The sequence below is a fragment of the Calypte anna genome, chromosome 33, assembly GCF_003957555.1.
Source record: "Calypte anna isolate BGI_N300 chromosome 33, bCalAnn1_v1.p, whole genome shotgun sequence".
NCBI lineage: Eukaryota > Metazoa > Chordata > Aves > Apodiformes > Trochilidae > Calypte > Calypte anna.
In genome coordinates this window covers 609,040-634,886 of record NC_044275.1, presented here as the reverse complement: position 1 = coordinate 634,886, position 25,847 = coordinate 609,040, and the positions used below count along the sequence as shown (strand labels likewise).

General features: G+C 63.0%; 2 protein-coding genes across 3 annotated transcripts; one reads left to right on the top strand and one right to left on the bottom strand.

Moving 5' to 3' along the window:
• Window positions 1–3,969: 3,969 nt before the first annotated feature.
• On the bottom strand, window positions 3,970–13,451 carry MAP3K12 (mitogen-activated protein kinase kinase kinase 12). Its single transcript, XM_030468133.1, is given in 14 exon segments — window positions 3,970–4,062; window positions 5,128–5,386; window positions 6,271–6,341; window positions 7,097–7,267; window positions 7,269–7,578; window positions 7,965–8,102; window positions 8,612–8,728; window positions 9,337–9,446; window positions 9,844–9,952; window positions 10,530–10,688; window positions 11,107–11,265; window positions 11,753–11,944; window positions 12,523–12,706; window positions 13,121–13,451. Coding segments are annotated over 14 exon segments (2,403 nt in total).
• Window positions 13,452–17,281: 3,830 nt separating this feature from the next.
• TARBP2 (TARBP2 subunit of RISC loading complex) lies at window positions 17,282–23,428 on the top strand. 2 transcript variants are annotated; one of them, XM_030468093.1, is made up of 9 exons: window positions 17,282–17,334; window positions 17,832–18,013; window positions 18,533–18,638; window positions 19,509–19,592; window positions 19,763–19,835; window positions 21,245–21,362; window positions 21,473–21,600; window positions 22,230–22,422; window positions 23,251–23,428. In XM_030468093.1, exons 1-9 carry the CDS (start codon window positions 17,282–17,284, stop codon window positions 23,406–23,408), a joined length of 1,095 nt encoding a protein of 364 aa, XP_030323953.1. In that variant the 3' UTR covers window positions 23,409–23,428. The 2 variants fall into 2 exon arrangements, with proteins under 2 accessions (XP_030323953.1, XP_030323954.1); XM_030468094.1 differs by lacking the exon at window positions 19,509–19,592 and having other exon boundaries at window positions 17,283–17,334; window positions 23,251–23,408.
• The last annotated feature ends 2,419 nt before the right edge of the window (window positions 23,429–25,847 follow it).

The following is a 25,847-nucleotide window of genomic DNA, read 5'->3' as shown; positions in this document are numbered from 1 at the left end:
TCCCACCCTTTCCCCCCCAAAAAAAACCCTTTAACCCCCCAAATAAACCTCATTCCCCCCCCAAACCCTTTCCCACCCCTCCCTCTCCCTCCACCCCCCAAAAAAACCTGTAAACCCCCCCAAAAGTTCCCAAATCAACCTCAACCCACCCCAAATCCCCTTCCAATCCCTTCCTCTCCCTCAACCCCCCCAAAAAAAACCTGTAAACCCCCCAAAAAAATCCCAAATCAACCTCATTCCCACCCCAAATCCCCTTCCAATCCCTCTCTCTCCCTCCACCCCCCCAAAAAAACCCTTTAACCCCCCAAAAAAAGCTCAAATCAACCTCAACCCACCCCAAATCCCCTTCTAATCCCTCCCACACTTTTCCCCTCAACCCCCCCAAAAAAACCCTGTAAAACCCCCCAAAAATTCCCAAATCAACCTCAACCCACCCCAAATCCCCTTCCAATCCCTCCCTCTCCCTCCACCCCCCAAAAAAACCCTGTAAACCCCCCCAAAAGTTCCCAAATCAACCTCAACCCCCCCAAATCCCCTTCCAATCCCTCCCTCTCCCTCCACCCCCCCAAAAAAACCCTTTAACCCCCCAAAAAATACTCAAATCAACCTCAACCCACCCCAAATCCCCTTCCAATCCCTTCCTCTCCCTCAACCCCCCCAAAAAAACCTGTAAACCCCCCAAAATCCCCTTTCAATCCCTCCCACACTTTCCCCCTCAACCCCCCCCAAAAAAACCCTTTAACCCCCCCAAAAAATCCCAAATCAACCTCAACCCACCCCAAATCCCCTTCCAATCCCTCCCACCCTTTCCCCCCCAAAAAAACCCCTTTAACCCCCCAAATAAACCTCAACCCCCCCCAAACCCTTTCCCACCCCTCCCTCTCCCTCCACCCCCCCAAAAAAACCTGTAAACCCCCCAAAAAAATCCCAAATCAACCTCAACCCCCCCAAATCCCCTTCCAATCCCTCCCTCTCCCTCCACCCCCCCAAAAAAACCCCAAATCAACCTCAACCCACCCCAAATCCCCTTTCAATCCCTCCCACCCTTTCCCCCCCAAAAAAACCCCTTTAACCCCCCAAATAAACCTCATTCCCCCCCCAAACCCTTTCCCACCCCTCCCTCCACCCCCCCAAAAAAACCCCAAATCAACCTCAACCCACCCCAAATCCCCTTCCAATCCCTCCCACCCTTCCCCCCCAAAAAAACCCCTTTAACCCCCCCAAATAAACTTCAAACCCTTTCCCTCCTCTCCCTCTTCCTCAACCCCCCCAAAAACCCCTCAACCTGCCAAAAAACCCCAACTTTAACCCCTCCAAACACCTTTAACCCCCCCAAAAAAAAAAAACCCACCCCAAATCCCCCTCCCTCTGACACCTTTTCTTGTTTCAGGCTCTCCTCGGAGACTGGGGGCATGGGCAGCAGCTAGGGGGGGCCCCCCCACGCCGAGCACCCCTCCAGCCTGGCACCACCCTTAGCAGCAGCCCCAGGTTTTAAGAGGAAAAAAACCAACAAAAAACACTTAGTTTGGACATTTTTCCAGGTTCCTCACCACCTTTCTTATTTGATTCTCAATTTTGTTTTCCAAGGGGGGGGGGTTTCACACCATTTTAATTCCTTTTACACCCCCCCCTTCCCCTCCCACCCAACTGCTCTTAGTTTTATAAAAGCTTTCCCTTTTTTTTTGGTTTTTTTCTGCCCTTTTCACCATTTTCCCAACCCCCCCCGTCCCAAAACTCCCTTTTTTTTTTTCTTTTTTCTGGCTCATGGTGTTTCTGTTTTGTCATGAAATGTACGAGTTGGAAGTGAATAAGGAGAAAACCACCAAACCCCCTCCCTTCCTCCTCCTTTTCCCCCCCCCCCCCAAAAAAAAAAAAAAAACCACCTAAAAATGAACATTTCAGTTGAGTTCTGTAAGGTCAGGAACTTTTTCAAAAAAAAAAAAGCAATTAAATAAAAAGATGGACTGGAGCTTTTCCTTGGGAATAGACACTGGAGGATAGTTTTGGTTAATGGATCTCTGTCTTTCCAGCTTTTATTTACCAGTTTAAACCAGTGCTTCCCAGTTTGAGTGAGGTTCTTGGGGGGAAATAAAAATAAAAATCCCCACACCTCAACTTTCCCCCCCCCCAAACCCCTCCTTTTGGGTTCAGAAGTTTATTTTGGGGTTGTTGGAGTTCAGGAGGGATTTAGGGGGGGTTGGGTGTCTTTCCAGTTTAAACCAGTGCTTCCCAGTAAGTGGAATTCTTGGGGAAAAAAGCCCCATGCAGCCTCACCCCCCCCTTTTGGGCTCAAAAATGTATTTTGGGTGAAGTTGTGGGAATTAAAAGAGGTTTGGGGCAGGGAGAGGGGTTTCCAGCTTTTATTTACCAGTTTAAACCAGTGCTTCCCAGTTTGAGTGAGGTTCTTGGGGGGAAAAAAAGAAAAACCCACACCTCAACTTTCCCCCCCCCAAACCCCTCCTTTTGGGTTCAGAAGTTTATTTTGGGGTTGTTGGAGTTCAGAAGGGATTTAGGGGGTGGGGGATGTCTTTCCAGTTTAAACCAGTGCTTCCCAGTTTGAGTGAGGTTCTTGGGGGGGAAATAAAAAAAAAAACCACACCTCAACTTTCCCCCCCCCAAATCCCCCTTTTTGGGCTCAAAAATGTGTTTTGGGTGAAGTTGTTGGAATTAAAAGAGGTTTGGGGCAGGGAGAGGGGTTTCCAGCTTTTATTTACCAGTTTAAACCAGTGCTTCCCAGTTTGGGGTTTATTTGAAGTGAGGTTCTTGGGGGGGGGAAAAATAAATCCCCACACCTCAACTTCCCCCCCCTCAACTCCCCCTTTTGGGCTCAAAAATGTATTTTGGGTGAAGTTGTTGGAATGAAAAGAGGTTTGGGGCAGGGAGAGGGGTTTCCAGCTTTTATTTACCAGTTTAAACCAGTGCTTCCCAGTTTGAGTGAGGTTCTTGGGGGGAAAAAAAGAAAAATAAATCCCCACACCTCAACTTTCCCCCCCAACCCCCTCCTTTTGGGCTCAAAAATGGATTTTGGGGTTGTTGGAGTTCAGAAGGGATTTAGGGGGTGGGGGATGTCTTTCCAGTTTAAACCAGTGCTTCCCAGTTTGAGTGAGGTTCTTGGGGGGAAATAAAAATAAAAATCCCCACACCTCAACTTCCCCCCCCCTCAACTCCCTCATTTTGGGCTCAAAAATGTATTTTGGGTGAAGTTGTGGGAATTAAAAGAGGTTTGGGGCAGGGAGGGGGGTTTCTAGCTTTTATTTACCAGTTTAAACCAGTGCTTCCCAGTTTGGGGTTTATTTGAAGTGAGGTTCTTGGGGGGGGGAAAAATAAATCCCCACACCTCAACTTTCCCCCCCCCCCAAACCCCTCATTTTGGGCTCAAAAATGTATTTTGGGTGAAGTTGTTGGAATTAAAAGAGATTTGGGGCAGGGAGGGGGGTTCTGTCTCCCTGTTAGCTCGAACTGGGCCCCAGTATGGCAACTGGAGTTCACTTTCTGCTTCCCCCCCCCCAGCAGAGAAATTTTCCAGCTTTGCCTCATGGGGGGAGAAACAAAAAAACCCCCCAAAAAAACCAACACCCCCCCCCCCCAAAAAAAAAAAATCCTTCCTCTTGGAGGTCCCAGCTCTGCCCCTTCCCCCCCCCTCCCAGTGCTCCCAGTAAAGAAGGGGGAGGTGTAGAGGGGGGGTCAGCCTATTAAATGCTTTTCCCCCCAAATTATCCCTTTTTTTTGGGCGGGGGGGGGGACAGACTCTTACAGTCAGACCCACCCAACACAAGCAGAAGGGGCACAACCCCTGTGTGTGTGTGTGTGTCCCCCCCCTCTTAACCCCCTTTCCCCCCCCCCCAGCACAACCACTTCAGTAGAGATTGATAAGATATTTATATAAATACTTTGGGGCTGTACAAGTGAGGGGGGGGATGTGCAGGGGGATGGGGGGGGGTGCAGGGGACACACACACACACACAGAGGTCACAGCCCGGGGGGGGCAGGGGGCCGGGGGGGGCCCTCGCCACTGCCTGAGTGATCCAGCTCAGCACTGTCACAGTCTGAGTCCTCCGAGACCTGGGGGGGGTGGGGGGGGGAGAGAAGGGAAGGGGTTAAAAATCCTTAGGGGACCCCCCCCCCACCCCCCAAATCCCTGCCCCACAGGTGGTCTGGGGGGTGGCAGGTCATTAAGGAGACATTTGGGTCCCACCCCCCCACGGCACCCATCCTTGGGGACCCCCAACCCCATGGCATCCATCCTTGGGGGCACCCAACCCCATGGTGCCCATCCCTGGATCCCTGGGGGACCCTCAACCCCATGGCACCCATCCTTGGGGACCCCCTACCCCATGGCACCCATCCTTGGGGACCCCCAGCCCCATGGCACCCATCCCTGGGGACCCCCAACCCCATGGTGCCCATCCCTGGGGACCCCCAACCTCATGGCAGCCATCCTTGGGGACCCCCTACCCCATGGCACCCATCCTTGGGGACCCCCAGCCCCATGGCACCCATCCCTGGGGACCCCCTACCCCATGGCGCCCATCCTTGGGGGCACCCAACCCCATGGTGCCCATCCCTGGATCCCTGGGGGACCCTCAACCCCATGGCATCCATCCTTGGGGACCCCCAACCCCACGGCACCCATCCCTGGGGACCCCCAACCCCATGGCACCCATCCTTGGGGACCCCCTACCCCATGGCACCCATCCTTGGGGACCCCCAGCCCCATGGCGCCCATCCCTGGGGGATCCCCAACCCCATGGCACCCATCCTTGGGGACCCCCAGCCCCATGGCACCCATCCCTGGGGACCCCCAACCTCATGGCAGCCATCCTTGGGGACCCCCAGCCCCATGGCACCCATCCTTGGGGACCCCCAGCCCCATGGCACCCATCCCTGGGGACCCCCAACCCCATGGCACCCATCCCTGGGGGATCCCCAACCCCATGGCACCCATCCTTGGGGACCCCCAACCCCATGGTGCCCATCCCTGGGGACCCCCAACCTCATGGCAGCCATCCTTGGGGACCCCCATCCCTGGGGATCACCCCCCTCAATGGCACCCATCCCAGGGGTCCCTTACCCCGATGTCACCTGGACCTGGAGGAGGGGGGGCAGGGGGTTTTGGGGGGCACCCACCTTTGGGCTGCCCCCCTCGGGGCGCCGTTCGGGCCCTTCGAGGGGGTGGGGGGCGTCCAGGGGGATCTCGGAGCCCTGGGACAGGAGATCCTCGGAGCGGTCGTCGGGTCTCTCGTCCGTGTTGGTGCTGCCCACGTCGGGGGTGGCACTGTGGGAGGGTTCACTCGTGTGCCCCTCCTCCCCTTCCCCCTCCCCGTCTGAAAAATTCTCCGAGCTGAAGGTGGAGAGCGACTGCCGCTTGCTCATCCCGGGGGGCCACCTGGGGGAGGAAAGGGGGGGGGAGAGGGGGTGAGGGTACCCACAGACCCCCCCTGAACACACAGACCCCCCCCTTGCACTGAGGGTACCCACAGACCCCTCCCTGAACACGCAGACCCCCCCCTTGCACTCACAGACCCCCTCCTGAACACACAGATCCCCCTGCTGCACACACAGACCCCCTCCTTGCACTGAGGGTACCCACAGACACCCCCCCCTGAACACACAGACCCCCCCCTGAACACACAGACCCCCTCTGAACACACAGAACCCCCCCTGAACACACAGACCCCCCCTTGCACTTAGGGTACCCACAGAACCCCCCCTGAACACACAGCCCCCCCTGAACACACAGACCCCCTCTGAACACACAGAACCCCCCCTGAACATACAGACCCCCCTTTGCACTTAGGGTACCCACAGACCCCCCCTGAACACACAGACCCCCCCTTGCACTGAGGGTACCCACAGAACCCCCCCTGAACACACAGACTCCCCCCTGAACACACAGACCCCCCCTGAACATACAGACCCCCCTTTGCACTTAGGGTACCCACAGACCCCCCCTGAACACACAGACCCCCCCCTTGCACTGAGGGTACCCACAGACCCCCCCCGAACACGCAGACCCCCCCCCTTGCACTCACAGACCTCCCCCTGAGCACACAGACCCCCCCTTTGCACTTAGGGTACCCACAGATCCCCCCCCCGAACACACAGACCCCCCCCTGAACACACAGAGCTCCCCAAACACACAGACCTCCCTCCCCACCCACCCCCCTGCAGACACACAGACACCCCCCCCTGAACACAGAGCCCACCCCCCCTGCACCCATCCCGGGGGTCTTGGCACCCACAGCCCCCCCCGGGGGACTCAGCACCCACCTCTGCCGCAGGGGCAGCTCCACCTCGCTGTCCACCTCCCCCTCCTCCTCCTCCGAGGACACCCCCCGCTTCTGGGAGGGGGGCACAGGGGGGCGTTGGGGACCAGAGGGACCCTTGAGGGTCTTGACCCCCACACCCCAACCCAGAGGGTCCCAGGGGTCCTGAGCCCCCCCCTTCCAAACAGCCCAAGGTCCTGACAACCTCCCACCCCCCCCACCACATCACCCCAAGGGTGGTCTTCACCCCCTCACCCACCAACCCAAGAAAGACCCGGGGGGTCCTGATTCCCTCCTCCCAATCACCTCAGGGGCCTGACCCCCACCTTAAGAGACCCAAGGGTGGTCTTCACACCCCCCCCCACCTCCCCAGGAGGTCCTGACCCCCCTCTGCACCCCAACTCATCCACCAAAGGGTGTTCTTCACCCCCCCACCCTCACCCCAGCAGGCACCCCAGGGTCCTGACCCCCTCTGCACCCCAACTCATCAACCCAAGGGTGGTCTTCACCCCCCACCCACCTCCCCAGCAGGCACCCAGGGGTCCTGACCCCCTCTGTACCCCAACTCATCAACCCAAGGGTGGTCTTCACCCCCCCACCCACCTCCCCAGGAGGCACCCAGGGGTCCTGACCCCCTCTGTACCCCAACTCATCAACCCAAGGGTGGTCTTCACCCCCCCACCCACCTCCCCAGGAGGTACCCAGGGGTCCTGACCCCCAACCCAGCACCCCAAGAGGTCTCCACCCCACTCCCCCCCCCACCCCCAACTGGGCTGGACTTGGGGGTCCTGGTGGGGACCTTGGGGTTGGGGGGTGGGTGGGGGTCTCACCTGCCCACGGGTGACAGCTGCCCGGTACAGCAGTGCTGCAGGGGTGAGGTGCTGCCCGGCCCCCCCTTTACCCCCCCGGGGGGTCCCAATCTCCCTCTCGGGTTCCCCAGCAGCGGGGGGGTCAGGGGTGGGGGTACCCCCTTGGCTGCCCGTAGCCCCCCCCAGCTCCACCATCACCAGGGAGGGGTTCTGGGGGGGGGGCAGCACCAGCACCAACTTCTAAGGTGCCCCCCAAAAGATCGGGTCCGGTGGGGGTTGGGTGGGGGGGTCCGGGTAACCCCCGGGGGGTACCGAGCTCGGGACCGGGGTCCCCGCAGCTGCTGCCCCCCCCACCCCGGGGTCCAGATTTTCGGTGTCGCCCTTTGGCCCGACGGCTGCGGCCGGGGGAGGGGGGGGGACCCTTGGGACACCCCGGGAGGGCCACCTGGGCCATGGCCACGTCCAGCTTGGGCAGCAGCACCTCGGGCTTCAGGATGTCAGGTCTGGGGGGGCAGGGAGGGGGATGTGGATGGGAGACCCCCACCCAACAGCACCCAAAGAGGAGAAAACCCCCATCCCAAAGGCACCCACGTGGCCATGTCCCCAAAACCCCCCCCAAACCCCCATGAAGGACCCACCCCCATGTCCCCAACCTAACCCCGAAGGCCCCACATGTCCCCCTCCCCAAACCCCCCCATGAAAGACCCAAATCTATGTCCCCAACCCTTCAGGCCCCCCATGTCCATGTCCCCAAAGTCCCCCAAGACCCCCCCCAAGCCCCCATGAAGGACCCACCCCCACGTATCCCAAACCCTCAAGGCCCCACACCTCCAATGTCCCAAACCCCACCCCAATGGGGCTCCTTCTGCTCCCAGGGACCCGTCCCCACCTCTTGCCGTGGGGTGACAGTTTTTGGGGGACGTTGCGTTTCTTGATGAGGGTCTCGACAGCGTTGCCATGGAGGAGCCCCCGTGGTGCCCGGGGTTTGAAGAGCCCAGGGTAGCGTTTCTCCAGAGCCTGCTCCCGCCTGCCACAGGCCACCAGTGGGCACCCAAACCCCACCCTGGGGTAGCCATGGCCTTGGGGGGGTGGCCATGGCCTTGGGATGATGGTGGCCTTGGGATGATGATGGGCTGATGGTGGCCTTGGGATAATGGTGGCCATGGGATGATGGTGGCCATGGGCTGATGGTGGCCTTGGGATGATGGTGGCCATGGGGTAATGGTGGCCATGGGATGATGGTGGCCTTGGGATAATGGTGGCCATGGGGTGATGGTGGCCATGGGGTGATGGTGGCCTTGGGGTGATGGTGGCCTTGGGATGATGGTGGCCTTGGGGTGATGGTGGCCATGGTGTGATGGTGGCCTTGGGGTGATGGTGGCCTTGGGGTGATGGTGGCCATGGTGTGATGGTGGCCTTGGGGTGATGGTGGCCTTGGGATGATGGTGGCCATGGGGTGATGGTGGCCATGTCCTTGGGGCGTTGTCCTGGGAGTCCCAGGTGGGTGCTGGGGGGGGGGTTTGGGGTGCAGCCCACCTGAGCAGTTCCTTCTCCTTCAGCTCCAGCTGCAGCATGAGGGCGCTCAGCTCCATGTAGAGGTTGTTGGCCCTTTCCAACTTCCGCTCGTAGTGCTCCCGGATGTCCAGCGCGTGCCTGTCACCCCCCGGCTGTCACCCACACTGTCACCCATGTCCCCTTCCTCACCACCGTCCCCCTCCCCAGTGTCTCCCTCCCTGCACCCCCCCGGGTCTCCATGTCCCCACGTTCCCTGTGTCCCCACGCCCACACACTCGGTGTCCCCATGTCCTTGTCCCTGTGTCCCCAGGCCTCCTGTGGTCACAATGTCCCCCATGTCCCCAATATCCCCATATCCCCAGCGTCCCCATGTCCCATGTGACCACGTTCCCACATCCCAATGTCCCCATGTCCCATATCTCCACATCCCAATGTCCCCATGTCCCATGTCCCATATCTGCACATCCCAATGTCCCAATGTCCCAATGTCCCATGTCCCCATGTCCCATATCTCCATATCTCCACACCCCAATGTCCCCATGATGTCCCCCTGATGTCCCCATGTCCCATATCTCCACATCCCAATGTCCCATGTCCCCATGTCCCATATCTCCATAACTCCACATCCCCATGTCTCATGTCCCCATGTCCCATATCTCCATATCTCCACACCCCAATGTCCCCATGTCCCCATGTCCCATCTCTCCCCATCTCCCCGTCCCCTGTCCCTGTGTCCCCTGTGCCACCTCAGCTCCTCCCTCCTCCTGTTGATCAGCTCCTCCTCCAGACGGTGCAGACACGTCCCCTCCGATTTGATCTTCTCAAAGTGCAGCTTCACCTCCTCGCGCCACTCCGCCTGTGGCCACCACCCACGGGCTACCACTGGCCACCAACAGCCACCAGCTGCTACCAGCCAGCAGCCACCACCACTTGCTACCAGGCACTGACCAATGGCCACCACCGTTAGCCACCAGGCACTGACCACTACCAGCCATTGGCTACCACTGGCCATGGGCCATCAGCCACTAGAGCCACAGGGCACTGGCTACCACTGGCCACCACCACCCACTATGGCCACCAGACACTGATCATTGGCCACCATGGGCCACCCAGGTCCCTAGGGGTCCCGGGGTGCTGGGGGGGTGGGTTCTGGAGGGGGTGTTTGGGTCCCAGGGAGGTGCTGGGGGTGCCCTGGGGGTCCTGGGGGGGTGCTGGGGGTGTCTGTGGGGGTCCCGGGGGGTGCTGGGGGTTACCTGGGATTTGAAGTATGTCTCCTGGGGGGTGGAGAGGACGTCGGCGGAGGCGATGTCGAGGTGCAGCAGGATCTGGCGGAAGGACGGGCGGTTCCGGGGACGGCTGTTCCTGCAGATGGCACGGGGGGGTCCCCAGGGTGGTGTCCCCAGGGTGGGTGGCCCCATCGTAGTGTCCCCATGGTGGTGTCCCCATCATAGTGTCCCCATGGTGATGTTCCCATGGTGAAGACCCAATGGTGGTGTCCCCATCGTAGTGTCCCCATGGTGGTGTCCCCATGGTGAAGACCCCATGGTGGTGTCCCCATCATAATGTCCCCATGGTGAAGACCCCATGGTGGTGTCCCCATCATAGTGTCCCCATGGTGGTGTCCCCATTGTAGTGTCCCCATGGTGGTGTCCCCATAGTGGTGTCCCCATCATAGTGTCCCCATGGTGAAGACCCCATGGTGGTGTCCCCATGGTGGTGTCCCCATCGTGGTGTCCCCATGGTGAAGACCCCATGGTGGTGTCCCCATCATAATGTCCCCATGGTGAAGACCCCATTGTAGTGTCCCCATGGTGGTGTCCCCATGGTGGCGTCCCCATCATAGTTTCCCCATGGTGGTGTCCCCATCATAGTGTCCCCATAGTGGTGTCCCCATGGTGGTGTCCCCATCGTAGTGTCCCCATGTGGTGTCCCCTCTCACCAGCACTGTCTCAGCAGCACCTTGAAGCCATCGGGGCAGCCGGAGGGGACGGGGAGGTGGAGGCTGTTGCTGCCCACCCCCCAGATGATGGCAGAGGAGTCCACGTCCTTGTAGGGGATCTCCCCTGTCAGCAGCTCCCACAGCACCACCCCGAAGGACCTGGGGACACCGCCACCCCCTTGCTGTCACCAGGCACCACCCCACCTCCTCCCTGTGTCCCCTTGCCCCAGTGTCCCCTCCTGCTGTCCCTGGTGTCCCCCATCTCTCTGGCTGCAACGTCCCCTCTCAGGATCTCCACCTCTGGTGCCCCTGAAGCTTGATGTCCCCTCATGCCCTATGTCCCTGGTGTCCCCAGTTCCCAGCCCCGCTCCCTCCAGTGTCCCCATTGCCTCTCAAAGCCTCCTGTGTCCCCAGTACCACTGCTCTGCGTCCCCAGGCCCACCACCACCAGTGTCCCTAACAGCATCACCCGTATCCCCCACCCCAAACGCCACCACTGACATCCTCAACATCACCACCCGAGTGCTTAATGCCACCACGGGTGTCCCCAAGGCCCCCGTGTCCCCCGTGTCCTCACCAGATGTCAACCTTCTCGGAGACGGGTTCGTTGCGGATGACCTCAGGAGCCATCCAGGCCACGGTGCCAGCAAAGGACATTTTGGTGCTTTTGTCAATGAGCTCCTTGGAGGTCCCAAAGTCCGAGATCTTCACCACGTCATCATAGGTGATGAGCATGCTGGGGGACACCCGCTCAGCACCGTGACAACGCCACCAACAAGGCCACCAACACGCCACCAACACAGGCATGCAACTGCCACCAGCAGCAGGGGGTCACAGGCATGTCACCACCATGGGGGTGCCACCACCCTGGCTGTGCCATCACCCTGAGTGTGACACTGGCATGCCACCACCATGGGGGTGCCACCACCACGGGCACGCCACCACTCCGTCTGTGCCATCACCCTGGGTGTGACACCACTCTGGATGTTCCACCACCACGGTTGCACCACCAACCTGACCGTGCCACCACCACGGGCACAGCACTTACCACAGATGTGCCACCACCCCCCCACCCTGGCCGTGTCCCCACCATGGACACCAACCGTGTCCCCACCATGGCCAAACCATCCCCAGGGGTCTGGCCCCGCCACGCTTGCGCTGCTGCCTCCCGCAGGTCCCAAAGGACCCCCCAACCCCACGGGTGCTCCCCCTCCCCGTCTCACTTGGGGGATTTGAGGTCCCTGTGGATGATCTTGTGGAGGTGCAGGTAGTTCATGCCCCCAGCGATGCCCATGGACCAATCCACCAGGAGGGACGGAGTGACCTTGCGGCCCGCCCGCAGCACCTCGTAGAGCTGGCCCTGGGCGCAGAACTCCATGATGATGCAGTAACAGGGTGCCTGGGTGCACACCCCCCTGAGGGGACAGCAGCACCCAAAGGTCAGAGGGGTGCCCCAGAGCCTCCAGGCAAAACAGTCTCTCACCCAACCTCTCCAAAACACCCAACATCTACAGGATGACAACTACTCCAGGGCACCCTGCATCACCAAGACACCCAACTTGTCCAGGGCACCCCAACCTCTCCAAAGCACCCAACCTCCCCAAAGCACCCAACATCTACAGCATGACAACTGCTCCAGGGCACCAAACATATCACCAAGACACCCAACTTGTCCAGGGCACCCCAACCTCTCCAAAGCACCCAACCTCTCCAAAGCACCCAACTGCTCCAGGGCACCCAACATATCACCAAGACACCCAACTTGTCCAGGGCACCCCAACCTCTCTGAGGCACCCAACCTCTCCAAAGCACCCAACTTCTCCAGGGCACCCAACATATCACCAAGACACCCAACTTTTCCAGGGCACCCAACATCACCAAGACACCCAACTTGTCCAGAGCACCCAACTTGTCCAGAGCACCTAACATCTCCAGCCCGTGCCCATATGTCCCCATGGTGTCCTCCCAGGGTGTCCCCAACCCCTGTCCTCACTTGAAGGTGATGATGTTTGGGTGCTTCAGCTTCCTCAGGTGTTTGATGTCCGTCTCCTTTAGGTCCCTCACCTTCTTCACCGCCACCTCCTCCCCGTGGAAGCGCCCCAGGAAGACGGCGCCCTGGGCCCCACTGCCCACCCACTGCAGGTCCAGGATCTCCTCGAACGGAACCTCCCAGGGGTCTGTGGCACCCGTACCCATGGCACCCCAGACCCCCACCCATGGCACCCCAGACCCCCACTTATAGCACCCCCACCAATGGCACCCCCACCCACGGCACCCCAGACCCACATTCATGGCACCCCCACCCACAGCACCCCCACCCATGGCACCCCAGACCCCCCCTTATGGCACCCACACCACATGCACACCCACACAAGGACCCCTGGCACCCCCCCCGACCCCAAAGCACCTTCCCAACACCCCCAGCCCCTTACCCCACCCCATAGCACCCATCCCACCCCATGGTCCCCTCCCAGCCCTCTTTCCCAGCCCCATAGCCCCCTTTTTTACCTCCATCACACCCTCCTTTGCCCCCCCCCAGCCCCATAGCACCCATCCCGCCCCAGAGCCCCCTTTTTCGCCCCCCCCCTCACCCTCCTGGGGGTGTTTGTGCTCCGCCCCGTAGGCTTTGCCGATCATGGTCCAGACGGGTCGAAGGCACCCAAAAAGCCCCTCCAGGAAGCCCCCTCCCCCAGCTTGGCACCTCAACTGAGCCCCCTCAGCACCCAAGGGACCCTCAGCCCCTAGGTCAGGGTGCCGGGGGGTTCCCCGTCGGGGCCAAGGCTCGGGGGGGGCCGGGGGGGCGGCGGGGGGCAGGAGGTCCCTGAGGACGCACTGGGTGGGGGTCAGGTCCTGCTCGGGGGTCCCGTCCGAGGGCAGCGCCAGAGAGGGGGAGGGGGTGCGGGTCTCGTGCAGGCAGGCCATGGCTGGGGGCACCCCCCGACACCCCCCCCAACCCTGAGGGGGAGAAGGAGAGAGGGGGAGGAGGGGGGGTCAGTGGGGGAAAGGGGGGGGCACCCAAGGGACGTCCCCACTGGCATCTTATGGGAATCTATGGGACCCCCCCCCATGGGGACCCTCTGCACCCACGGAACCCCCCCGGCACCTATGGGACACCTCTCCCCCTGCACCCACGGGTTCAGCCCCACACGTGTGTGCACCCTCACGCAAACGTACACACGTGCACCCCTTGCACACGCGTGTGCACCCCTCCACGTGTTTGCACTCCTCAATCACGTCCGTGCACCCCTTGCACACGCGTGCTCCCCACCAGGCGGCGGCGGGGGGGGGGAGGCGGGGAGGAGCGTGCACAGGGGGCACACGAGCGTGCAAGAGCGTGCGGGGGACACACACACGGTCACGTGGGGCTGCGCACAAGCGCGCGATCGTGCAAGGGGCTGAAGGAGGGAAACTGAGGCAGGTTCGGGGGGGCGGAAAAGGGGGGGGGGGGGAGGTCCGATCGGGCGCTTCTGAAATTGGGGGGAGGCAGGGGGGAGGGAGTTGCCATGGCAACAGAGGAGCCATCGGATGACGTAATCACTAAAATTAGGTGAGGGGGAGGGGTGAGGCCCGGGGGGGGTGGGGGGGGGATGAGGAGGGGGCGGGGCTCAGTGTCACCCCGAGGGACCCAGGAGTCCGGGCCGCCCCTCCAGGTGTCGTGACCCCCCCCGTGGTGACATCACGTCACGCGGTGACGTCATCGCGGCAAAGGATGGAGCCCCAACCCCCACCTTCCTATCCCCCCCCCCCACCACCACACTTATCCCCGGGGAGGGAAACTGAGGCAGCGGCGGAGCCCCAGCGACCCCTCTACGGGGGGGTGGGGGGGGCGTGTGTGTGTGTGGCTCTGTCACGACATGCGACAGCGGCAGCCCCGTGTCGCGACAGCGCCGTGCTGGGAGATGGGGGGGGGAGGGGGTGAGAGAGAGAGACAGTGACCGCCCCCCCCCCCTCCGCATACCTTCCCCCCAGCCATGTCGGGCCAAGGCGCCTTGTCGCGATATGGGGAGAGGCCACGCGTGTGCAAAGCGGGGCGGTAAGGGGGGGCGGGGGGGGGGTTGTGTGTTGTCACGAGCGTGCACGAGCATCTCACACATGCGGGGCAGGGGGCACAAGAGGGGACTCGAGTGTCCGGGAGGAGAGCCCACCCCCCACAACCCCCCCCCAAAAAAACAAAAAGGGGGGGGGGGACCCAGGAGTCCGGGGGGGGGGAGGGGATAAAGTGCCAGCCCCCCCCCCCCCTCCTCCCGCCCTCAATCGCGATCGCATCCCTGGTCCTACCCCCCCCACCCCATCCCCCGGTGTCGCCTTCCCCCCCCCTCCCGCTGTCCCCCTCCCCGTTCCCCCCCCCTTTCCCGCCGCGGTTCCGGTTCTGATCCCGGTACCTGGGGGGGGGTCCGGGCCCCTCGCCGGTGGGGGCGATGCCGAAGGCTCCCGGGGGGGTTCCCGGTGCCGGTACCGGGAGGGGGGGGGAGGTTCTAGGGGGATGTGGGGGGTGGTCCCGGGGGCAGTGTAGGGGCCGGGAGGGGCCGGTACCGGGGCCGGTGCCGCGGTCAGGGCGAGCGGTGCGGAACGGAACGGATCGGATCGGATCGGATCGGAACGGAACGGAACGGCCCCGCCCGGCGCTGAGCGCGGCCCCGCCCCGCCCGCCCCGCCCCGGGACCGGGGACAGCGGGGACGGAGGGAACAGCGGCACCGGGACCACCGGGACCACCGGAACCACCGACACTGGGACCCCCGGGAACACTGAGACCACCGGCACCGGAACCACCGGGATCATCGGCACTGGGCCCCCCGGAAACACTGGTACCGGGACCACCGGGAATAGGGGGGGACTATCGGCACCGGGACCTCCGGAACCACTGGAACCGCTGGCAATGGCACCCCCGGGTCTGGGTCCCCCGAGAACTCCCAACCGGAACCAGCGGGACCCCCGGAGCCGGGACCACGGGGACGATCAGGACCAATTGGATCATCGGGACCACCAGCGGGAACATCAGCATCATCCCTGGGACCATTGGGAGCACCGGTACCGGGACTCCCGGGAACACCGGACCCAATGGGATCCCTGCTGGGAAGACCCCAGGAGCGGCACCGGGATCCTCGGGACCAGGATCGGGACCCCCATACCGGCACTGTGACCCCTATACTGGCACCAGGACCCCCCCGGACCGGGACTGGGACCCCCCCGAAGCCCTGGGACTTCCCGGACCGGGACCCGAATCCCACTGGGACCTCCCCAGTACCGGGACTGGGCCCACAAACGGCCCCAGCACCACGGGGGAAGCTCAGTGCAGTCCCAGTGCTTCCAGTAAGGGAGTCATTCTGTCCCCGTTGCTCCCAGTATGGGGTTCCTTGTCCCCAGAGCTCCCAGGCTGCCGCCCAGTGCTCCCAGTATGGGGGTCCCTGACCCCAGTGTTCCCCATCTGACTGTCCCTCTGTCCCCAGTGGTGGCAATCCAGGTGTCCCTATCCCACATGCTCCCAGTCTGTCCCCAGTGCTCCCAGTTTGGGTCTCCCTGTCCAACTGCTCCCAGTCCAGGTCTGCTGCTGTCCCCAGTGATCTCAGTACGGGTGTCCCTTTGTCCCCACTGCTCCCAGTCCAGGTGTCCCCCTGTCCTCAGCGCTCCCAGTCTGCTCCCAGTACAAGTGCCCATCCCAGTCTGACCATTATGACTGGTGGTTTGTCCCCATGTCCCCATGTCCTCTCTGTCTCCATGGCTCCCCTGTCCCTCTGTCCCATCACACCACTGTCCCCATCTCCCCAGGGTCCCTGTCACACCCTCCTGTCCCAACCACTTGTCCCCACTGTCCCCCTGCCCAGTGACCCCCAAATGTCCCTGCCCAGTCCCTCTGTCCCCATCCAAGGCCCCCTGGTCACCCCTGTCCCACACTGTCCCCATTGTTTCCCACACTGTCCATCCCTGATCCATCTTGTCTGTCCCCTCTGTCCCCCCCATTGTCCCCTCTCCCTGTCCCCTCTGTCCCCCCCATTGTCCCCTCTCCCTGTCCCCTCTGTCCCCCCCATTGTCCCCTCTCCCTGTCCCCTCTGTCCCCCCCATCGTCCCCTCTCCCTGTCCCCTCTGTCCCCCCCATTGTCCCCTCTCCCTGTCCCTTCTGTCCCCCCATTGTCCCCTCTCCCTGTCCCCACTGTCCCCTCCCCATTGTCCCCTCAGTGCCCCCCACTGTCCCCTCTCCCTGTCCCCACTGTCCCCCTCCCCATTGTCCCCTCAGTGCCCCCCATTGTCCCCTCTCCCTGTCCCCTCTGTCCCCCCCCATTGTCCCCTCTCCCTGTCCCTCTGTCCCCCCACTGTCCCCTCTCCCTGTCCCCTCTGTCCCCAGGCATTGTCTCCTCCCTGTCCCTCTGTCCCCCCCATTGTCCCCTCTCCCTGTCCCTTCTGTCCCCCCCATTGTCCCCTCTCCCTGTCCCCACTGTCCCCCCCATCCTCCCATCTCCCCCCCCGTTATTCCCGCCCCCTCCTCTCATCACGTGACCCTCCCTCCTCTCCAGGGGCTGATGGGAAATGTAGTCCGGGGGTTGGGGGTCGCGGGGGGGGGGATGCTGGATGGGGGGGGGGGGGTTTCGGTGCCTCTTTCTCGCAGTCCCACTCCGCGCCCCCCCCGTTCCCCCCGTGGGACTACATTTCCCATCACCTCCCGCGCCGCCTCTCCTTTCCCATCAACCCCTGTGGCCGCGTCTCCAGCACAGCGCCCCCTGGCGGCCCGGCGGTCAGAGACGGGAGCGCGGCGGGGATGAGCGAGGAGGGGGCGGGCGGAGGGGTCAGGAGGAGCGGCGGCTTCCCCAGGTACCGGACCCCCCACACACCCCCTCGGCTTTCCAACCGCGATCAAATCCCTTCAGGAATCACCCCGGGAGAATCCCCCACCCTCGGGAGACAGCGAACTCCCCGTCCGAACCCCGACGTAGCCTCCGCAAAGCGGGAAGGGGGGGGTGAGGCCTACACGGGGCCTGCTCCGCGGGCCCTTGGGGGGACGGGCACAGAGGTGGGGGGGTCCCTGAAGGGGTGTGTGTGTGGGGGGTTGTTCCGTAGGGGGTGTGACTGTGTCACCCGTGTCCCTGTGTCACCCTCTGTCCCCCCACCTGTACCCTCTGCCCCCCCGCAGGGCCGGTGACAGCCTTGTCCCCCGTGTCCCCCCTGTCCTGAGGTGCTGCCACCCCTCTGCCCTCACCTCCTCTGCTGCTCTGTCCCCTCCTGGCTCAGGTGGCAGCCCTGTCTGTCCCTGTGCCACTTGGTTGTGCCACTACCAACCCTCTGTCCTCTCCTGGGGGGGTTGGTGACAGCCCTGTCCCCAGCCTGGAGCAGATGCTGGCGGCCAACCCTGGCAAGACCCCCATCAGCCTCCTGCAGGAATATGGCACTCGCTTAGGGAAGACCCCGGGCTACGACCTCCTGAAGGCTGAGGGACAAGCCCACCAACCCAATTTCACCTTCCGGGTCACCGTTGGGGACATCAGCTGCACTGGTGGGTCCCCACTCCCCCAAAATGGGACAGGACCTCAGCAGGTTGGGACAACCTGAAGGTGACCTGAGCTGGGTGGGGAGCTGGGGATTGACCCCCAAAAAGGGGGGTGGGTGGGGGGAAGGAGGGCACTTGGGAGCCCAAAAATGGGGGTGCTGGGAGGGGGATCATCTGGGATCCTGATCTTTGGGACCCCTCAAAAATGGGGGCTGGGGGGGAGGTTCTCTGGGATCCCTAAAAAGGAGGTCCCTGGGGCAGGGGGTCCTGAGCTTTGGGATGCTTGGGATCCCCAAAAAGGGGGTGCTGGGGGGATCCCTTTGGATCCTGCTCTTTGGGATACTTGGGAGCCCCAGAAATTGGGTGCTGGGGGGGGGTGGGGGGATCACCAGGGTGCCTGGGATCGTTAGGGGTCCCTTGGGACCCCCAAACTGAGTCCTCTCTCAGCCCAGCCTGGGGACCACGAGGGGGGGATCCCTAGGGGGGGGGGTCTCAACCCCTGTGTGTCCCCCCCCACCCCCCCAGGACAGGGCCCCAGCAAGAAGGCAGCAAAGCACAAAGCAGCTGAGGTGGCCCTGAAGCTGCTGAAGGGGGGGGACATGCTGGAGCCCACCACCCCCCAGGACCCCCGGTAAGGGCTGGGGGGGGGTGCTGGGAGGGGTCCCCAACATCTTGGGGGGTCAGGGTGTAGCACAGGAAAGGGTTAAAAGGAGCTGGGGGGGGCTGGGGGTGCCCAATGGGGGGTTAAGGAACCCCAGGGGGGGGTTGAGGGACCCCAGGGGGGGTTTGAAGGATGCCAAGGGGGGGTGAGGGTCCCCAGGGGGGGTTTGAAGGACCCTAAGGGGGGGTGAAGGACCCCAGGGGGGTGTTGAGGGGCCCCAGGGGGGGTTTGAAGGACCCCAAGGGGGGGTGAGGGACCCCAGGGGGGGTTGAGGGACCCCAGGGGGGTGTTGAGGGACCCCAAGGGGGGGTTGAGGGACCCCGGGGGGGGGTTGAGGGTCCCCAGGGGGGGTTTGAAGGACCCCAAGGGGGGGGTGAGGGACCCCAAGGGGGGGCGAGGGTCCCCAGGGCGGGTGAGGGGCCCCAGGGCGGGTGAGGGGCCCCAGGGGGGATTTGAAGGACCCCAAGGGGGGGGTGAGGGTCTCCAGGGGGGGTTGAGGGACCCCAGGGGGGGTTTGAAGAAGCCCAAGGGGGGGTGAGGGACCCCAGGGGGGAGTTGAGGGACCCCAGGGGGGTTTGAAGGACCGCAAGGGGGGGTTGAGGGACCCCAGGGGGGGTTGAGGGACCCCAGGATGGGTCTGGGGGGGGGGGGGGGTGTGTGTTTAAGTGCTGGGAGTCCCAGGGGGCTGGGGGGTCCCAAGGGGATTTGGGTGCCCTCTTTGTTTTGGGTTTTTTTTTTCTGGGGGGGGGTTGGGGTGCCCAGGTTTGAGGGTTCTGTGGTGATTTGTTGTTTTTTTGGGGGGAGGGGGGGTTAACCTCTCCTCTTCCCTCCCCCCCCCAGCTCCTCATTGCCCCCTGAGCCCCCCACTGAGCTCTGCCCCACAGCAGCCCCCTCAGCACCCACTGGGGCCCCCCCCTCACCCAGGTAATGTGGGTAGGGAGGCACCCAGGGGGAGGGATGAGGTTTGGGGGGGGGCACGAATCCCACCCCCCCAAACCCCCCCAATCCAGGGGGCACAGGGATGGGTGGGGAGGGGGGGATCAGAGCTGTGCCCCCCCCCCTCATCTCACTGTGTCTGTGTTTCCCCCACCCAGGGGGACTCCCCTGGAGATGAAGACCCCCATGTCCCCCCCACAGGCTGAGTGCAACCCCGTGGGGGCTCTGCAGGTGGGTGACAAATGGGGACACCTCTGTGACCCCCCCCCTCCAAAGCTGGGGGGGCTGTCCTGGGGGAGGGGGGGGGCACACGAGCCAGGTTTGGGGACACAACGAATGGTGACACTTCTGGGGGAGGCAGTTTTGTGTGGGTTTTTTTTTTTTTTTTGGGGGGGTGGAGAGGGGCTTTAGGGGTGGGCTGGGTGGTTCTGCTCATTTTGGGGAGAGTTCTCCCTGTTTTGGGGACAGTGAAACCATTTTGGGGACACTTCTCCCCTCTTTGGAGACATCTGTCCTCGTTTGGAGGATTCTGGCCTCGTTTTGGGGACACTCACCCCATTCTGGGGACAGTTCTCCCTATTTGAAGCACCATGGATCCATTCTGGGGACAGTTCCCTCCATTTTGGGGCCTTTTCTCCCTATTAGGTCCCCAGTGGATCCATTTTGGGGCCGATTCTCCCCATTTTGGGGCCGATTCTCCCTACTCGAGGCACCACACATTCATTTTGGGGCCGTTTCTACCCATTTTGCAGCTGCTTCTCCCCATCTTGGGGCCAGCTCTCCCTCTCAGGGCCTCAGTGGATCCATTTTGGGGACAGTTCCCTCTATTTTGGGGCCTGTTCTCCCTATTAGGTCCCCAGTGGATCCATTTTGGGGCCGATTCTCCCTACTTGAGGCACCGTGCATCCATTTTGGGGCCGTTTCTCCCCATTTTGCAACCACTTCTCCCCATTTTGGGGGCAGTTCTCCCTCTCCGGGCCACAGTGGATCCATTCTGGGGACAGTTCCCTCCATTTTGGGGCCTGTTCTCCCTATTAGGTCCCCAGTGGATCCATTTTGGGGCCGATTCTCCCCATATTGGGGCCGATTCTCCCTACTTGAGGCACCGCGCATCCATTTTGGTGCCGTTTCTACTCATTTTGCAACCACTTCTCCCCATTTTGGGGCCAGTTCTCCCTCTCCTGGCCACAGTGGATCCATTCTGGGGACAGTTCCTCCCATTTTGGGGCCTGTTCTCCCTATTAGGTCCCCAGTGGATCCATTTTGGGGCCGATTCTCCCCATATTGGGGCCGATTCTCCCTACTCGGGGCACCGCGCATCCATTTTGGGGCCGTTTCTCCCCATTTTGCAACCACTTCTCCCCATTTTGGGGCCAGTTCTCCCTCTCCGGGCCACAGTGGATCCATTCTGGGGACAGTTCCTCCCATTTTGGGGCCTGTTCTCCCTATTAGGTCCCCAGTGGATCCATTTTGGGGCCGATTCTGCCTACTCGGGGCACCGCGCATCCATTTTGGGGCCGTTTCTCCCCATTTTGCAGCTGCTTCTCCCCATCTTGGGGCCAGCTCTCCCTCTCAGAGCCTCAGCAGATCCATTTTGGGGCCACTTCCCCCCATTTTGGGTCCCCTTTCTCCCTCCCCAGGAGCTGGTGGTGCAGAAGGGCTGGCGTCTCCCCGAGTACACCGTGACGCAGGAGTCGGGCCCGGCGCACCGCAAGGAGTTCACCATGACCTGCAGGGTGGAACGTTTCCTGGAGATAGGTGTGGGTACAAACCCCCCCCCCAAAAAAAAAAACCCCAACCCCACAACCTCCTAAACCCCTCCCTGCCACATCCCTGTGTGTGTCTGTGTCCCCCCCTTCTCCTCCCAGGCAGTGGCACCTCCAAGAAGTTGGCGAAACGCAACGCAGCAGCCAAAATGCTGCTGAGGATCCACAACGTCCCCGTGGAGCCCCGGGAGGGCAGCGAGGCTGAGGCAGAGGAGGATCAGTTCTCCATGGTAACCACGGGGGAAAAGGGGGGGGGGGGACATGGGGGGACACGGGGACACATGGGGACACAGGCACACAATCACCCCTGGGGCTGGCAGGCACCCTGAGGGCACCCCGGGGGGGTTAATGGGGGACATGGGCACCTTGGGGGGGACATAAGCACCCTGGGGGAGGGATGTGGGCACCCTAAAGTTACCCCAGGGGTGATGGGGGACAGGGGGTACCACCTCTGGTTGGTCCCTGACCCCCCCTTTGTCCCTCCAGGCAGGTCCCCAGGACTGGCAGGCACCCTGAGGGCACCCCGGGGGGGGTTAAAGGGGGACGTGGGCACTTGGGGGGGAAATAAGGGGGACACAGGCACCCTGGGGCACCCTAAAGTCACCCTGGGGGGTGATGGGGGACAGGGGGTACCACCTCTGGTTGGTCCCTGACCCTCCTTTGTCCCTCCAGGCAGGTCCCCAGGACTGGCAGGCACCCTGAGGGCACCCCGGGGGGGTTAATGGGGGATGTGGGCACCTTGGGGGGGACACAAGCACTCTGGGGGGGGGATGTGGGCACCCTAAAGTCACCCTGGGAGTGATGGGGGACAGGGGGTACCACCTCTGGTTGGTCCCTGACCCCCTCTTTGTCCTTCCAGGCAGGTCCCCGGCTGGAAGGACTGCGGGGCCGGCCCCCCCCGGGCTGTACTTGGGATTCTCTGCGGAATTCGGTAGGGCAGAAACTTTTGGAGCTTCGGAACCGCCCCTTGGGCCCGCCCGGAACCGGAGCCTGCGCCCTCCTGCAGGAGCTCTCGGAGGAGCAGAGCTTTGCCATCAGTTACCTCGACATCGGTCAGTGCCCCCCCCACACCCCCCTCCCGCACCCACAGGGACCCCCGGGGCTTGGGCACTGCGGGGAGGGGGTTTGGGGGTGGCAGGGGTTTGTACCCCCCCTCTCTAAGCACCCCTGGGTGCCCCACCAGTGCTTGTTGAGGTGTTATAGGGGGGTGGGAGGTGACAGAGACTTACCCCCTGCTCCCCCCTGTCCCCTTGTCCCCCTGTCCCCATCTCCCCCCCCCCAATTCTGGGTGCCCCCCCAGTGCTTGTTATAGGGTGTGGGAGGTGACAGTGACTTACCCCCCTGCCCCCCCTGTCCTCTTGTCCCTCTGTCCCCCATCCCCTTGTCCCCCTGTCCCTATCCCCCCCTCCTCTGAGCACCCCTGGGTGCCCCCCCAGTGCTTGTTATAGGGGGGTGGGAGGTGACAGTGACTTACCCCCTGCCCCCCCCCTGTCCCTTGTCCCCTTGTCCCCATCTCCCCCCCCCCCCCAATTCTGGGTGCCCCCCAAGTGCTTGTTATAGGGGGGTGGGAGGTGACAGTGACTTACTCCCCTGCCACCCCTGGCCTCTTGTCCCCCTGTCCCCATCTCCCCCCTGCCCCCCAACTCTGAGCACCCCTGGGTGCCCCCCCCAGTGCTTGTTGAGGTGTTAAAGGGGGTGGGAGGTGACAGTGACTTACCCCCCTGCCCCCCCATCCCTTGTCCCCCTGTCCCCATCTCCCCCCTCCCCCAACTCTGAGCACCCCGAGCTGCCCCCCCAGGCCTTGTGGGGTGTCAGTGGTGGGTCGGGGGGTGTGTGTGTGACATTTCCCTGTCCTTCTGTGTGTGTCCCCCCCCCTCCAGATGCCCTGAGCCTCAGTGGGCTGCACCAGTGCCTGGTGGAACTCTCCACCCAACCCGCTGCCGTCTGCCACGGCGCCGCCCCCTCCCGCGATGGGGCCCGGGCCCAGGCTGCCCGCAACGCCCTGCAGTACCTGCGGATCATGGCAGGGGGCAAGTGAGACCCCCACACCCCCCCCCCAAAAGAAAAACAAAACGACCCCTTCCCCCCTCATGGACACTCCCACCCATCCCAGGCTGGAGTGGGTGCATTGATGGACACCCAGAGACCACCCCCCCCTCCCCATCAGCACCCAGACCCCCGCCCAGTGGACATTGAGACCCCCCACCACCACCACCACCCATGGGCAGAACCTTCCCCCCCCCTACAGACAGACACCCCCCCCATGGACAGACCCCCCCCCCCCTATGGACAGATACCCTTCCCCCATGGACAGACACCCCTCCATGGACAGAACCCCCCCCTACAGACAGATACCCCTCCCATGGACAGACACCCCCCCATGGACAGAACCCTCCCCACCCCCCCATAAACACTCCCACCCACCCACAGAGGAACCCACCCAAGATTGGGATGGGGGTGGTGGTCACATTCATGGACGCCCCCCCCCAAAAAAAAAACAACCCCAGGCTGGAGTGGGTGCATTGATGGACACCCAGAGACCACCTCCCCCCCCCATCAGCACCCAGACCCCCCCCCCCCAGTGGAGATGGAGACCCCCCCCACCACCACCCATGGGCAGAACCTTCCCCCTCTATGGACAGACACCCACCCCCCCCCATGGACAGATACCCCCCCCCCATGGACAGATACCCCCCATGGGCAGGACCCCCCCTACAGACAGATACCCCCCCATGGGCAGAACTCCCCCCATGGACAGACACCCCCCCATGGACAGAACCCCCCCTGGACAGACACACACCTCCCCCCCATGGACAGACACCCCCCCCCCCATGGACAGATACCCCCCCATGGGCAGAACTCCCCCCATAGACAGACCCCTCCCCCTCCCATGGACAGACACCCCCTCCCATGGACAGACCCCCCCCCCATGGACACTCCCACCCACCCACAGAGGAACCCACCCAAGATTGGGATGGGGGTGGTGATCACATTCATGGACCAACCCCCCCCAAGGACATAACCACCTCCCCCCGGCAGCTGCAGACAGACAGACGGACACTTTCCCCCCCTGCCCCCCCCTCAGGAAAAACCAGGAGAGACCTCAGGGCTTGGGGACCCCCCGGGGGGGTGAGGAGGGTCCCCAGGTACCACCCACCCCCCAGAATAAAGCTGGGGAGGGTTGGAAACTCCTGGTGTGATGTGGGGTTGGTTTTTTTGGGGGTGGGTTGGTGTTGGGTTTTTGTTTCTTTTTTTTTTTTGGGGGGGGGGAGTTGAGGGGAGGAATTGGCAGAATTTTTTTGGGGGGGTTGGAATCGGTGTCAGATTTTTTGGGGGGGTGTTGGGGAAGGAGTTACAGGTTTATTGGGGGGGGGGGGGGGAGTTGTGATCGGGGTTTGTTTTTTTTTTGGAGAAGGGAGAATTAGGGGGGGGGATGTCAGGGAGGGGAGGGGGTCCCCAGGGGACAAAACCACAACGAGCAGCCCGGGGGGGGGCCGGGGAGGGGGAAGGGAGCAGTTTATTTGGGGCAGGGGGACAGGGGGGGGGACTTCAGCGGCGGCGACCAAAGCGCTGTGGGGTTGCCATGGTCCAGAAGGGGGGGGCAGGGGGGTCCCAACTGCGGGGGCTGAGCCGGGACCCCCCCCCCCCAAACCTGAGGTGGGGACAAAGTAACAGCGGTGAGACAAACCCCCCCCCCCGACAAGAGGGACAGGGATGGGGATGGAGGGGGGGGGACAGGGACAGAAGGGGACAGATGGGATGGACTGAGGGACAAAGAGGGGACAGGGACAGACAGACAGCAATGGGGACAGAGGGACACAGAAAGGGACATCCCCCACCCCAGCACGGGCCAGGCCACCCGCTTGTCCCCTCTGGGTGTCCCCAAAGTTCTTCCCCACCCTTTGTGACCCCCCCTGGTGTCCCCAAGCCCCCCCGACCCCGCTCACCTCTGGGGCTGCAGAAGGGACCTCAGGAGCCGCTCCAGGGCAGCAGCGGGGGGGGGAGGGACAGCAGCGACCTGTGAAGGGGTGACCCAAGGGGGGGGGGGGTGTCACGGCAGCCCCAAGTCGAGCGGTGCCCCCCCCCTTTCCCCCAAACCCCAATTCCCCTCCCCTCAGGAAGGGTCCATCCTGCTCTGTCCCCCCAAAACCCCGACGGGGAGGCCCGGGGCTCACCAGGCCGGGGTCGGGGTCGGGGTCGAGGGTCCCGGGGCAGCAGCGAGAGGGGTTCAGGACCCCCCCCAAAAGCAGCAGCACCAGCAGCAGCAGTCGCCCCCCCGCCATCGCCCTCCAGCACCGGTCCCATCACCGCCACCGCTGTCGCCTCTTTATAGGGGGAGGAAGGCGGGGGGGGGGGGTCCCGGGGGGGTGGGCTCCATCCCGCCCCCGCCGCTCATTAAATCCATTAAACGGCGACAGCCGCCCCCGGGGGGACGGACGGCAGATGGACGGGGTGGGGGGGCCCAGAACATCCCCCC